General features: G+C 33.1%; 1 protein-coding gene across 6 annotated transcripts in view; it reads left to right on the forward strand.

Annotated features, from left to right (window-relative positions):
• Positions 1–13906, forward strand: part of KIAA0825 (KIAA0825 ortholog) — a 243702-nt gene that overhangs the window by 113641 nt on the left and 116155 nt on the right. For all 6 annotated transcript variants that reach the window (XM_088156364.1, XM_088156363.1, XM_088156359.1 and 3 more), the window contains 4 exons: positions 3262–3450; positions 4974–5207; positions 6807–7215; positions 10968–11124. In XM_088156364.1, coding sequence (XP_088012490.1) covers positions 3262–3450; positions 4974–5207; positions 6807–7215; positions 10968–11124 — 989 coding nt within the window. The remainder of the gene's footprint in view (positions 1–3261; positions 3451–4973; positions 5208–6806; positions 7216–10967; positions 11125–13906) is intronic.

A 13906-nucleotide genomic window follows, 5' to 3' on the forward strand; every position in this document is an offset into this window, starting at 1 on the left:
TGTGTGAGTCCTTTCCAACTCAGAGTATTCTGTGAGTCTTCCATGAATCTATGATGTAGAATTTCTCCTCAGAATTTAAAACTAAAATAATACACTTTCTGTCAAAATGAAGCCATGCTCGGAGTTACAATAGATTTTGGCTGTCATTGGGGAAGAGTAGCTCTGAAACAGAAGTATAATTATCTACCAGGTCAGCTACAGTAAAGGAACAGATAAAAAGTCGGTGACAGAAGAAGCACTGAGGATGTAGTGTACTGCAGAGTGCCTGCTGAAGGATTTGATCCTATAAACAAATAAAGCATATATTTTTTGAATTCTTTATATCCTTATCAGTTGCTGTGATTTTAAGAAACCTTTAAATTCAATAAAGAAAGCAGAAGTTTTATACTCTTTGCAAATTAAAGACCAGTATCAGAAATAGTTTGTTCCATCTTCAATACCTCTTTCTAAATGAAACAGCATGTATGAATTTGAGTTTTGTCTACCTCTTTTGGTCTAAAAAAGGTAGAATACTGTATCTTGTATCTATACATGATGGCCAACTATATCTTGGCTGTTGTGTATAGATGAACTGGGGAGAGTGAAGTCTAGAGTCAGTATTTGGCAAGATTAATTTTATGGCTAGACTAGTCAGATACAGATACACCTGAAAGAGTGATAATATTGGCAAATTACTGAAAGAAAGAAATATGGGTAAATTGCACTTGTAAGTCTGCCTTTCTGAAGTTATGTTTTTTAAATACATGGTAGTATTCCAAGAGGTTTAGGGCATTATTTTGTCATAGGAAGAATGATTCATTGTGAATGGTTAGGGCACAGCTATTATTCAATAAATACATTATTTTCTTATAGAGATACTCATTAAAAACAACAGTATTCTAATATGTTTTGGTATCTTTTTTGCGCATAGAACATCATGCTATATGGAAATAACTAACAGCTAGCATATTATAAATGCTAAGTCTTGCTAAAATAATAAAGAAGCATCTTCTTTGAGCTACCTGTGGGAGCTTTAGGTTTCCTTCACAGATTAGCTTTTGCTATGCAAATGCAGTCAGTGCAAAAAAGGAGAAATGTATAGAGGGAAGTATCACAGGATAGTGAGCATAATACCTATCATATAAATTCTGCTCTATGTAATAATTAACAAGAAGGCTGCATTGGAGTTTAAACTGAGATGATTATTTAATGTTATGACAGGTGAGCTAATAAAAGTAAAAGAAAAAATCTAAGGCAAGAGAAATGCACATATCATTCTGTACACTCCTAATTCATAATATTTAACCAGCTATACTAATCTGCTTGCTAAACTTTTCAAATGTCATTATCTTTTAAGGTCCCTTCTAACCCAAAGGATTCTGTGATTCTATGATCCATGCCCACTTATGAATCAGAAAATTCATTTTAACCTGAGCTTTCAGATTGTTCCTACAACAAGGACAGCATTTACTTCAGGGTAAAGCAAGAAAAAGCTGATGAATAATTACATATCTCGTTACATTTAGCCACAGAATGATTTAATAGTGGATTCATTAAGATCTTTGCTTAAAAACACAAGAGTTGCATTATACAGTAGTTATAACAAGATGTATGTGTAGCCCTTTCTACAAAATTCTTTTATGCTCCTTTCTCTCTGTCTAAATCTGTTGGTAGTACTAATTGATTACAAAATTTATTGGTAAGTTGTGACTCAAACTTTCCATGTGACATGGTCATAAAACAAATTTAGGCTTCATTTCAAGTCATAAGCACCTTTAAACAAATTGATTTCTCATCATGTACTGCAAAGACTGTTTACATAGTACTTGAAATGTTAGCAAACCTCTCTCTAGAATTTGGTTAAATTAATTTTAAAAATAAATACTTACAGTAATAGAATGAGAGTTCATATTTTCATCTCATCATTTGAACTTCTTTTTCTGCTTTGATGGTTATTTCTTTGTCATACATATCTCTGGTTTGAGTGAATAAGTGGAATCAATTTGATTCTTCACTTAGAAGCATCTGGCATTGAAAACAATATGTGTCAGCTCACTCAGCTCATAGGAAAAAGGAAGCTAATTAAAGAACTGTCTTCTTGCTGATCTGTCTGCTGCCTTGGGAAAAAAAGAGACAACACAGTTCGTGGGTTATGAAATCACTGATCATGTTTTTCAGCTTTCTACATCCTCTGTTTCTAAGGTTGCATACTACCTAGACTGAATGATTTACAGTATTATATGAATTAGGTTGTAGGAATTCAGAAGAAAGTAAAATGAGATTTTTTTAGTTCTCAAATCATTCAAAGATGGATTCAAAGCAATGATTTTCCATTATGGCCTTTCTCTTCCATAGGTTGCTAAAGGTAAAGACAACCAAACTGGCAGAAAGCAATGACATTTTACAGTATAATTTTATCTAAATATTTTTTACAGAAACCATTGTTTGTGCAAGCTGAAATTTAAATTAAGAGTATTAACAGGTTATGACTCTGGGCGTTTTTCATGGTTGTTAACATTGGAAGCATATTTAACAACAAATGTGAAGCTCAGGTCTTCAACATTAGCACAAGTCAAAGTCATTGCATTGCATTGATTCCTGGTGTTTTAGACACATCCTTATCCTTCAGCTGGGAGATTGTGTTATAATGATTATCAGAAACATTTGTAAATGTTTGTAAGAAATTATCACTGAACTCTGTGATAACCACTACTTGTCTTTAAAATCTGTATCTTAGCAGGGCTGGGATTTTGTTTTGTGGAACTGTTTTATTCTGAATTTCATGTTACACTGAAAAACAAAGCCAGCGCATTTTGGGGAATATTGAGTTGCTACTTTTCATAATTTTTTATATCTAAATAGGATTTTATTATTTTATATGACTATTATATAGGGAAGAGGAGTTAAGCAGTAATGCCTTTTTGACCATGATTGTGCAGTTTAGTTCTGATTAATCAAGAAATAAATAATAATAAATAAAAAGAAATAATAAATAATAAATAATCAATTTCCAATTACAATCAATTTCAATTTAATTTTGAATTAAATAGGCGTATTCCATAGTTTGAAAACATGCTTGAGTCTCTTTTTTATTGGCTATGCATAATTCAGGAAGACAGTCAACTGTCATTAGGCAGAGAAAGATCAGACTTCAGTATCTGTAAGTGTTATTGTTTGAAATATTATTCATACACTTTGCAGTTTGTTTTAATTATACTATCTATTACTGAGACCTTGAATTACTTGGAAATTATTGGAACCATGTTTTTGTTTATTTTGAAGGAAAGGAAGCATTAAACTATGATGAACAAAGTTCTCTCTTGGAACAGGAAAATAACAAACAGCCTACTCTGATTGAAACTATCTTCACAGTATTGTCTTACTGCACTTTGTCACCCAAATCTCTTGGCATTGCTTTTGAGTCCTACATGGAAAAAGAGCTGCTCTGGAACTGCTTATACAATATGACAGGTATTTAATTTATTAATAAGCATTTCAAATCTGATCTTAAATGTTATTTATTTTTAGACGTGTAGTGAGTATTATTTTTACCATAATAAATCAGTTGAAAGTATGTTAGCTTACTTCAAAATTATAGTATTATTGAAGGGTTTTGTGCAGTCAGGCCATGGTAGGAGTGTTGAAAATTTTGAAGAATGGAGAGGTTCCAGAGCAGTGTTATTGACCAGGGTGTCTGATGACCTTATGTGTTTGTCTTACCAGCAGACTGGCTGCAGAAGATAGGTCTCTACCTAGTGTAGAGATTCTTCATCTCTATGCATTTAACAGCTCCAGATCTTTGCCACAATTTAAAAGTAACAAAGCATGGAATAGAAGGAAGGACTTCCCCTACTGAGGGGAAAAATCTGATGAGCATATAGTCTCTGCTCTCAACAGGCATCAGCCTCTTAATTTTCTACTGAGAGGGAGAGCTGCCCTTACAATTAGAGCAACTAATTCTATCCCCAAGGAAAAAGAGTATTCAACCAGAAAAGAGATGTGAGGTTCAGAAGGGTGATACTGAAAATTGTGGATTAAAAGCAGGAGGGCTCAAAAGAAGAGGATGAAAATGAGAGAATGCAGGAGGGGAATTAAGAGCATCACAAAATAGAAAACAATGATAAAAGCACTCAGGTACTTCTCAGAGAAAAATGGGATTGCTAAAAGTAGAAGTTTAGCGTGTAAGATAAACAGAGAAGTGGTTCACAGAAGCTTCCAGAAAGGCCATGTCAGCAAAGGTCAGCAAAAAGTAGAGGGAAGCAAAAGTATGAGCAAAGGATCTAAAGACCTAACTTGTCAAAAGACAATCTCTGATATGCTCTGCAGCACTATGCCTGACAATTGCAGCTCCATGACAATGGAGAAAGTGCAGTTTGCAGTGCTGTTAAGAATGTGGAGAAGATTGATACTTGTAATGTCAATAACTATATTTAGGATGGTGTGTTTTGAACATGCAATCTCTGATGACAAGCTGTGTTTCTGTTGATGACTATTATTTGTATGTATTTTTGTTTCCAAAAATTTCATCTTTTTTTTCCTTTACTGTGTGTAGAATAGCAGTTTGGGTATCTAATGAATGCAACTTCATTAATACTATCAAAACAAGGAAGTAGAAAAAAAGGTATATCTGTTTACCTCATTGATACCTAACAGGTACTTAAATGTACCATATAAAAAGGAATATATAGAAATATACCATATAAGAGGGAAAACATCAATCAGCTTAAATAGAATTTTTATAAATATATCAGTAGAGAAATGAGAATGAAGGAAATAAGTTGATTTCTTTTTGTCAGTTCTGTATTAAGATGGTACCAAGATGCTATATATTTTGCATTATACACTTTCTTAATTTGTAACAGATCAATATGTCTAATTTATTATGAATCATAATGTTACCTTCTTTTTCCATAAGAATTCTGAAAACACTTTCTGAAAAAGATCTACACATCTGACTACACTTACTGAATAGTTAATAATTTTTCCTTCTGAAGTTTCCAGTTGTGGTGAGTCGGAGCCAGAAGTGATCAGATGCTTGAAGTTGACTTTGATTAATTCAGTCAAGGGTATAGTGAAACAGATAATTTCTTTGATGCATTCATGGGAGGCAACAGAAAACTATGGAACATACCAGCACAAGCAAATAGTTCCTGAAAGTTTACTGAAAACTGTTCCAAAGGAATGGAATTATACTCCTCGGGAAATGAAGAGAAAAGAATCTGGGAAATGTAGGTGAAATTTATACATAATATTTATATATGTATAGAACACATCCTATAACCTTCTCGTAAGAGCTTTTAAATCCGTTACTCCTTTACTCCAAAACTGGGCAGTTAAATTTTGTGTATTGTAGCTTGATAATGAACAAACTATTTCCAAACATCTCGTGGTGATTTGGGGATTTTTTAAGTACTTTGCATTAAAATTCAATTATTCTTTCTTGAGCCTTACACCCATAGATATACAAACAAGGTTTTCAAAATAATCAGTATTGTAGTATTGATAATAATAGTACTGAAGATGTTTTCAGCATCTGGCAGTAGTCAGATGGGATTCAAAACAAAATGAAGAATAATGCCTATACTTTGGCCTCAATGGCTGTAAACAGTTTTCCTTTTCATTATCATCTTTTCATTCAGGATTGTCATTCATCCCAACTTTACAACACAGCAATTTATGCTTGAATAAAAAAAGCACTGAAACTGTTATGGAATATGCTACTGCTTGGTTGTTGAAACGTAAAGAAAGAAAGAAATCATACAGAACACGAGGTGTTTTAAAGGTGATTAGATGTAAAGCTGATTTCTGGCATTTTCGTAACCCACAGTGCCTAAAGCATCTGTCATTTCACATCATGGCTCAGAAGGAAAACTTTTGGAAACATTTCATGATAAATTATTGCCACCAAAATATTACCTGATTGTTTTCAATACTCTAGTATATTGTGGCACTGAGTTTTGAGTATGTGGATTGTGGCTGAGCCAGGGCATAAATCCATTCTCTTTTTTCATACATCTTCACTGCACTCTTATTTTAATCTAGAACTTTTGTATGGCTATTTTAGGCTAATTGCTATGTGTGAACTGATATGCAAGCTGAGAGGTAAGACTACAGGCTTCAAGACAATTTAAATTTTTATGTGTGATATCTAGAACAGATATGGTTTCTTTTTTTAATAAAATAAAAACATTTGGAATGCAGGTGAATGACACAGGGTTTTCTTAAATTTGGAGATTGTTTGCAGATTGGTGCTTTTTTAAATCTTGACACCTCTTCCTATATTTTTCATTTTAGGTATATCTTGTGTTTTGAGCAGCATAATTTCTTTGTAGTTATTTTTATAGCTACTTTTTAAATGGGTTCTTTAAAATGCAGTGATATCTAGATGCTTATATGAAAGATGATAAACTGAAGTTTTGTCATTTTGAACAAAGAAAGGGGTTGATAAAAAACTAGAGATTATAAATGTATGTAAGTGCAATGCTTCAGCTTTGAAGTTGAAAAAATACTACAGTTTTGAAGACAACTTTTTACCATTCAGAATACCTGAGTACTGTCTTTCTCATGAATCCTGTAATGACTGTGCACAGCAGGACTAATTGCTAAGAGAGTCACAGTCTAAGTTTTCTGCTTTTAATTCATGTAATTGTTTAGTTTTTGTGGGATTTATGTGCAGAAAGCATAATACAAATGAAACTACAGTGTTGAATACTTGAGCTTTTTACCCATTTTCAGTATGAAAATTAGAAATTATCATACAACATTCAGAAACAGTTAGAACTGTACTGTTAATGTTAATAATATCCTCTTTTCTTTCTATTTTTAAGGCTTCACAAGGCTTGCAGCTCAAGCAGTATCTATTGTAATCAGCAAGTTACCTACAGTGATTGCATGTTTGCCTCCCCCAATTAAATACTTCTTTTTCCTGGCTGAGAGAAAAATGTCAAGAAACTTTGCTGAATTGAAGAAAGCTGGTCTCCTTGTCTGGAACTTAATTGTAATTATATGTCGAATATTTGAGGATGGAAATACTGCAGAATTTTTAACAGGTGCAACACTTGACAGATGGAGCAAAGAAAAACTCAGTTTAGTTCGTGTGTGCTTGGAAAGTATTATGGGAAAACAGAAAAGTGGTCCTAAGCAAGTGACCCAGAAGATTATACAAAGCATTGAACAGAAAAGACCAAACTGGATTGAAAGCCAGTTGCTGAAGGCAAGAAAATTGAGCATAGACTGGTAAGAAGATAGTATTTTTCAAATGCTATTATTTGCTCTTTATTTTACTGGATTATTGGCATGTTTATGGCTACTGCTTAATTTTAATCAAAAGAGATAGCAGAGATCTTATATGAAACAAATTAGTCCTTATATTGATGGGTTTATACTATGGGTTTGTAATTTGACTTCATTGCTGAAGCACTAAAACATGGTTGTTTCATCAGAACTGTGTGTTCATAGATGAGATTTCATGATGAGCCAAAAATGTGGACAAGTCTATTGTTATATCTTTCAAAATGTGAACATTTACTAAATATATTTATAATTTAATTTTAATCTGGTGATTAAATTAAGAGGAACTGTGAGAAGCTTTCAGTGCTCATCTGTAAATAAAAAGTAAGCATACTTTATCCTAAAACATATCAAACCCTGAGGCAAATAGGGTATATCAAAACGTAGGACAAGAATAATATCCTGCTGTGCCTTTCTGAGAAAATTCCAATTTTTCCTTCAGATTTGACATTAAGATCTTTACAGTGATTTTTCAAGGAGTTGTGTACATGTCAGTGTGTTTGTAGTCCAGTCTCTTTAAATGTTGCAGTCATGTATCATTCTGTAAAAGTACCATTGATCAACTTTGCAATATTACATATGTTGGAATTACATGATTTACTGGATTAAATGGTAACTGCCGAAAGTAAGATTGCTGGTTTTTTTCAATGAGTATTCATGAAGGTTGCAGTTGTTGCTGTCATGTCAGGATTTGTCCATATAAACAAAAGATACAGTGATTGTAAGTTGGAGTCAGTGACACCAGTGAAAAGGTTTTCATGCAGTGCTTATGGAACAGTGTCCTGTTCCTATGAGTAGTCAGTTAATATGGGTAGCAGTAAGCAGTACTAGTGTCACAAAAACGCTCATTGACACTGACCTTTGTTACCGTCACATTTCCATTTAATTCTAATTTACAGGATTTAATCCAAGGAGTAAAACATTGAAGCCAGATGCCAATGAGTAAAGGAGTTGTGGAATAAAAAAAATAATGATGATTTGTAAATTGATACAATTGACACAATGGTCCCATACTACATTTTCTAATGTTGCTGAGAGAATAGGAACTTCTTAAAAATAAAAGAATAGGAAGACAATATTGTGGATAACCTCTAAAAACTAAAACTTTAGTTAATTTGCTGATCTTCTGAAGCTGAGAAATTTAAGTTAATATACTACTGTATTTTCTTTTGCAAAATACTACAAAAATGCTGTGTTATAAATTAGGTATCAGGTTGTGGAAAGTAAATATGGGAAAATGTTTCTGTATGTGTACCCTGTCAACCAAAGAGAGAACTAGCTTGTGACTAGACCTGGTAATTTTAAGCTTAGGATAATGAAGAATACATTACCTACTCTCCAAGTGAGTAGCTATTTGATGCAGTTATGAAATTGACTCCCCTGTCTTCAGTTTCATTTCTGCATTAGAAATCTAATATGAATGTTGTTTTTCCAGTTTTCATTCAAATATTATGAGTCAATATCTGGGGAAAAAAGAGATCCCGTTTATGAATACCTGAGATATGAAATCTAGAGATGTTATTATAAATGCAAATTACAAAACTAATATATTAGAGCTGAAATTCAAATATTCAATTAAAGTACGTAGTCGCCATTTAATTGCTAAACTAAAAGCAATCTTTCAAGAGGAGATTTTAATGAATGAAATTACTATATTGTAATTATATACTATATACTAAGTTGGAGTTATGTATGTATATGTAACCATTCATTAAAAAAATTATTTTCTGATTTAGCTGAATGCATGTGCATATATGTATTCATATTTGTGAATATTTATAGACTTCTAATAGATACATATGAAAGAAACAAAGACCTGTACATTTCAAAAATTTATTTGGGACTCACCTACACAGCCATATAAACGTCTTTGAAGTGCAGTGGGTTTTTATAATTAAAATTCTTGCTTGATTTTGTGTTATGCTATTATTATCAGGATTTCTACTTACATAAAAAGTCTAAATAATATATATTAACCTAATTTTAAAGAATATTTCAAAAACTATAGCCTTCATTGAAAGGCTCAGGAAACGGCAGTTACACTCTGCCTTTCTTGTGTACTACCTTAAAGTATTACTATTCATTAAAATAACCTTCACTTTATGGCAGCACCAGAGCTGTATACAGTCACGTTAGATTCTAAAAAACACACGTCCAAGAAGAAAAGAAATGTCTGTCTTTGCAAAGTAATTTGTTGAATTGAAGATTATTGTTTTTCATCATGGTGACCCTGACCTTGCTGGCTGGGTGCATATACAGATTAAGATGAATGCAGTTGTTCCTTGGCTGAGGTCTGCCTCTCTCAGGGTACATTCTTGCTAATGACATGATTGATAGGCAGTCCCAAATCCAGAAAGGAAGTCATTAATCATAGTGCTGCCTGAATCCAATCATCTGCTTCACCTGCACAGTAACGGGCAGTAAAGAATACAATTTGGGTGCTGGCACTGATACATTCCTTTGTCGGAGGTCCTTAGCTTTTTCAATGTTAGTTGCTAAGAATTTTGACAAGAAATTCAGGTTATATCTGTACATGGCATCAAATATCAGCCTTAAGTGTGCTTTAATTTAAAGATCAATTTCTTTGAAGTTTTTCTGTAAAGTACACCATAATAACATAGTATCACTTACTTACATTCAGCAAAGAACAAAATTATAGTTTGTATTTTGTAACTATTTGCTCGGTAGGAAATTCTGAAACTGCATGTGGAAGCAGTATCAGTTTTAATGTCCAGCAGCTGTGCAGCATTTCAGAGAGTCTGTAGGTCAAACAGCAACTTTCAGAAGGACTGATTCTGTAACCATGGCACACTTTCAACAGTAAACTACAACCTCTGTTCTTTTGTTTTCAGGTTTTTGGAGGTTTTTTGATGTTTTGTTTTTCGTTTTACTTCTAAACAAATAAAATATTGATTTTTTTTTTATTAATTGAGAATGCTTTTTTGGTTTATTTCAAATTAATTCAATAGTGTCTGTAGGACAATATATTCTCATTTATCTTTCAGGTTCTTGACATATACATGTCAAATACCTGTGTTGCAGCTCTAGTATTTATGGAAAATTATAGTACTTTTTCTTTCTTTGACTTTATCAGTAGCAATACTTAATATAGTAACTTGTGTTAGCGTACAGAGAGTCTGACAATGATCAGAGATTTGAATGCGCAATTCTGGAGGCATTTGGGAATTTCACCTTCAGATTTTCATTGGTAGAAGTTTCACACAAATACAAAAAACAAATATAGGGCAAAAAAATGCAACAAGTGGCAAATAGGTACCTTTTAAATGGTTAACAATATACCAGTGGAAAGAAAACTACTTCAATTTAAAACTTCTAACCTATACTTAGAGTAATGGCTACCTTTCTGACATGTTAATTAGGCTTTAATATGTGCTGTGACAGGCAACGAAAAATGCACAAGAGATCGAATGTAAATGCCATTTCTGGTAGCAAAGATACTTCTCTACGGGAAATGAAAATATTTGCTAGTTCTATATCCTTAGAGTAAGGAGTGTTTTATGTGTTCATCTTTCCGATTAAGGTGATTAAAATTAATATAATAATGTTATGTAACGTATTATGTGAAAGCTATATGTACAACAGCATTTGTGTAAGTCAAGCGTAGTTCTAGCTGAGTTAGTACTAATATTTTGGTTTTTAGAAATTTAACTTAGAACTGTATCTTTTCTGTATTCTAGTGCCTCAGTCACAGTTAAAGGTGCAACGTTAGAGGAAGGAAGTATTGGACTTGAATTCACTGAACGTAATATAAGCATGATGGTCCTGGATATCTGCCACAAACCAGGTGGTAGCGAGTACCTGAGGCAAATTTATCACATCATCCGGCTCAATGAGGTAGGAAAACGGCCTTTCTACAGAGCAATTAGGTGTGTACTGGTCTGCGGCAACATCTGCTGGCAGCTAAGGGTTAGTCAAGGAGGTGATAATAGTTCTTAAAGTCAATATAGAATCCTATATTATATTTCAATAGAATCCATTCAGCTTAGGCTTTTTGGATTTCTACAGAAACGATTGCATTACTTTATAGGAAACATTGTATATTTTATTTAGGTACTTAGATAGTCATACGGCTCATAAACTTCCTTCTTTTCATGTTGTAGACCATAGATACGTTTTAGGAGTCTTGAGCACAGTTTAAAAAAAAAAATCAACGGAGACTATTGAAAAATTTACTGTTACAAAAAGTAAAATTAGATGTGGTTAGTTAACTCTCTTGATTTAAACAAACAAGCAACCCCTGTGGCTGAGGAAGTAAATGCATCCACATGAAATCTTATTCAATTCAGACAACTCTGTTCAGCTAAAATACTTTTACAATTACAAGAAACACTTTCAGATTTATTTGCTGCAAATGGAATTTTGGCAAAGTAAAAGAATTATCACATTATTTCTAAGGCTGTACTAAATTGCCCCAAGTTACTAAAAGCATTCAGATTTTTCATTCACTGAAATAAATATAGGATTGTTTAAATTGTACAGTAATGCAGATCTACCCAACTTCATTTAGAAAGTTCTGGTTTTAGCTGTAATTCCTAAATTCCTTCAATGTATAAGCAGGTGCTGTTAAGATCCTTGCACGTGTACGTATTATTATTTTATGATAAAATACAAAATAATCCAAATATACAAATATATACAAATATACAAATACAAATATACAGATATACAAAATACAGGCAGAGACCAGGATTTTTCTCTGAAAATCTGGTAGCAGAAAACCTTGACTAGACAGCTGTGTCTGTAGGAAGGCCATAGAGAGCACCTTAGTACTGTTGCTATGCTTCTGAAAATCTGATCCAACTGTTTAGTTCATAAGTACAGGCTTGAAAACAACCCTTATGAATCTACCTTTGGAAGCATTAGAAGCCATGTAAGCATATATGCAGAGATGGCAACCTAACATTAGTATTGTACAGAATATTTTCAAGTTTCAATTTCCTGAACAATTAACTGGTTTTGGAAGTGAAGTGAAAATTACTACTGTAATAAGCAAAACCTTTTCCCCTGGAGCACGTTCAAAATTACTCTTAGGTGTAAAGGAGTGAGGAAAAGGCCACCAAAAATAGCATATAGTCCAGTAGTTAGAACAGTTACCTAGGGGACAGCATATCCAGGCTCACAATCTTTATACTTCCTGATTTATTCCAGGGAATTGAATCTGCATCTCCCACATCTGAACTAATTCCCCAAACCTCCATACCATTAGCTATCAGCATGGAACTCCTTCTTCCCCTGTTGGAGTTGTTTTGCCTTGTAGAAACAGTGGTAAAAATGCATTCTGTAACTTTTAGGGTCAAAAATAGAATTATACTCCAGTTGAAAGAATAGAAGGCGCATGCTGGGTTCTGGAGACCCTGATCTAACATCTGACTCCTGTGAGTATTCGGTTATTTATACAAAGTGGAACAGCTCCAATAGGAGGTACGAGGCTAAGAGAATTAGGTGGAAGAGGGACTTCAGCCTGATTTTCCATATCCCACATGTCTCTTCTGGAATTTCTGCAGTTAAAAAGACCTTTCTTAAAAATAGAACATTTCTCAGTGGAAAAAACTGTTTTAAAGACAGTGTAAAAAACTGTTTGTTTGGGTTTTTTTTAAATTGTTTTAAAGAAGAAGAGAGATCCTGAGCGGCTTGAGTTACAGAAGGATTTGACTCTATTATTTTCAATTGCCTTTGAAACCATTACAAAACGTTTTACTGCTTAGCACACTTTTCAATATTATTTTTCAAAATCTGTATTATGTTATATTAACCTGGTTACCAATAAATAGATTTGATTGTCTATTCAAAGGTCCATTCTTTTGTTTAAAGACTCCTTGGAATGTCAAGGGATTGTGTCCTTAAAATTAGCTTAGAGATCATAATGCTACACTGCTTAAAATGTAAAATGTAAAAACAAAATGATGAGACAGAAAATTGTTGTTCTAAGTAATATTCCTTAGAAAAGCAGGTGAAAAGGGATATTGATTCTTGGAAGCTGGATTTGAAAATAGAGATAGGATTTTATAAAAATTTTTAATAGATACTGTAGTATTCAAAACAGCTTACAGCCCTTCCTGTGTTTGCCAAAAATAATAATTTTAAAAATAATTTTTTAGTAATGACAACCAAAGAGATAACTCTTCTGAGCTGTCAGGCTCAATAATATTCTATATACTTGGTTTGATGTCCAGTCAGTGTAGTGAGGATGTAGTCCACATGCTTACAGATGTGATTTCGTATTTTCACATTTTTGAAACGTGACCCTTTCAGAGCCTACAGTATTTAACTATACTAAAGGAGATCTTAATATATTTACCATTGTTGAATAAGTGTCTTAATCAAACTAAATCCACAGTATTTTATTAACGACAGAAAAATACCTTTACTGAGGTCAGCTATATACCACTTGACTTTTTCGAACACAGGCAAGCAGGTGTTACCAAAATTGGTCAAAACCTCCTCCCTAACACCACTGTAGTATTAAGAAGCCAGCACTCTTTATTACAGTGACAGATGCTGCAGGGTTATCTCCACCAAAATTTTGCACATCAAGTACAGAAAAGCTCCTGCTTTATATACTGTATTTTACATACATATTCAATGATTTTACAAGAATGAACATACATATAATAAT

This window comes from Sturnus vulgaris, chromosome Z (genome assembly GCF_052056855.1).
Source record: "Sturnus vulgaris isolate bStuVul1 chromosome Z, bStuVul1.hap1, whole genome shotgun sequence".
NCBI classification, from domain to species: Eukaryota; Metazoa; Chordata; class Aves; order Passeriformes; family Sturnidae; genus Sturnus; species Sturnus vulgaris.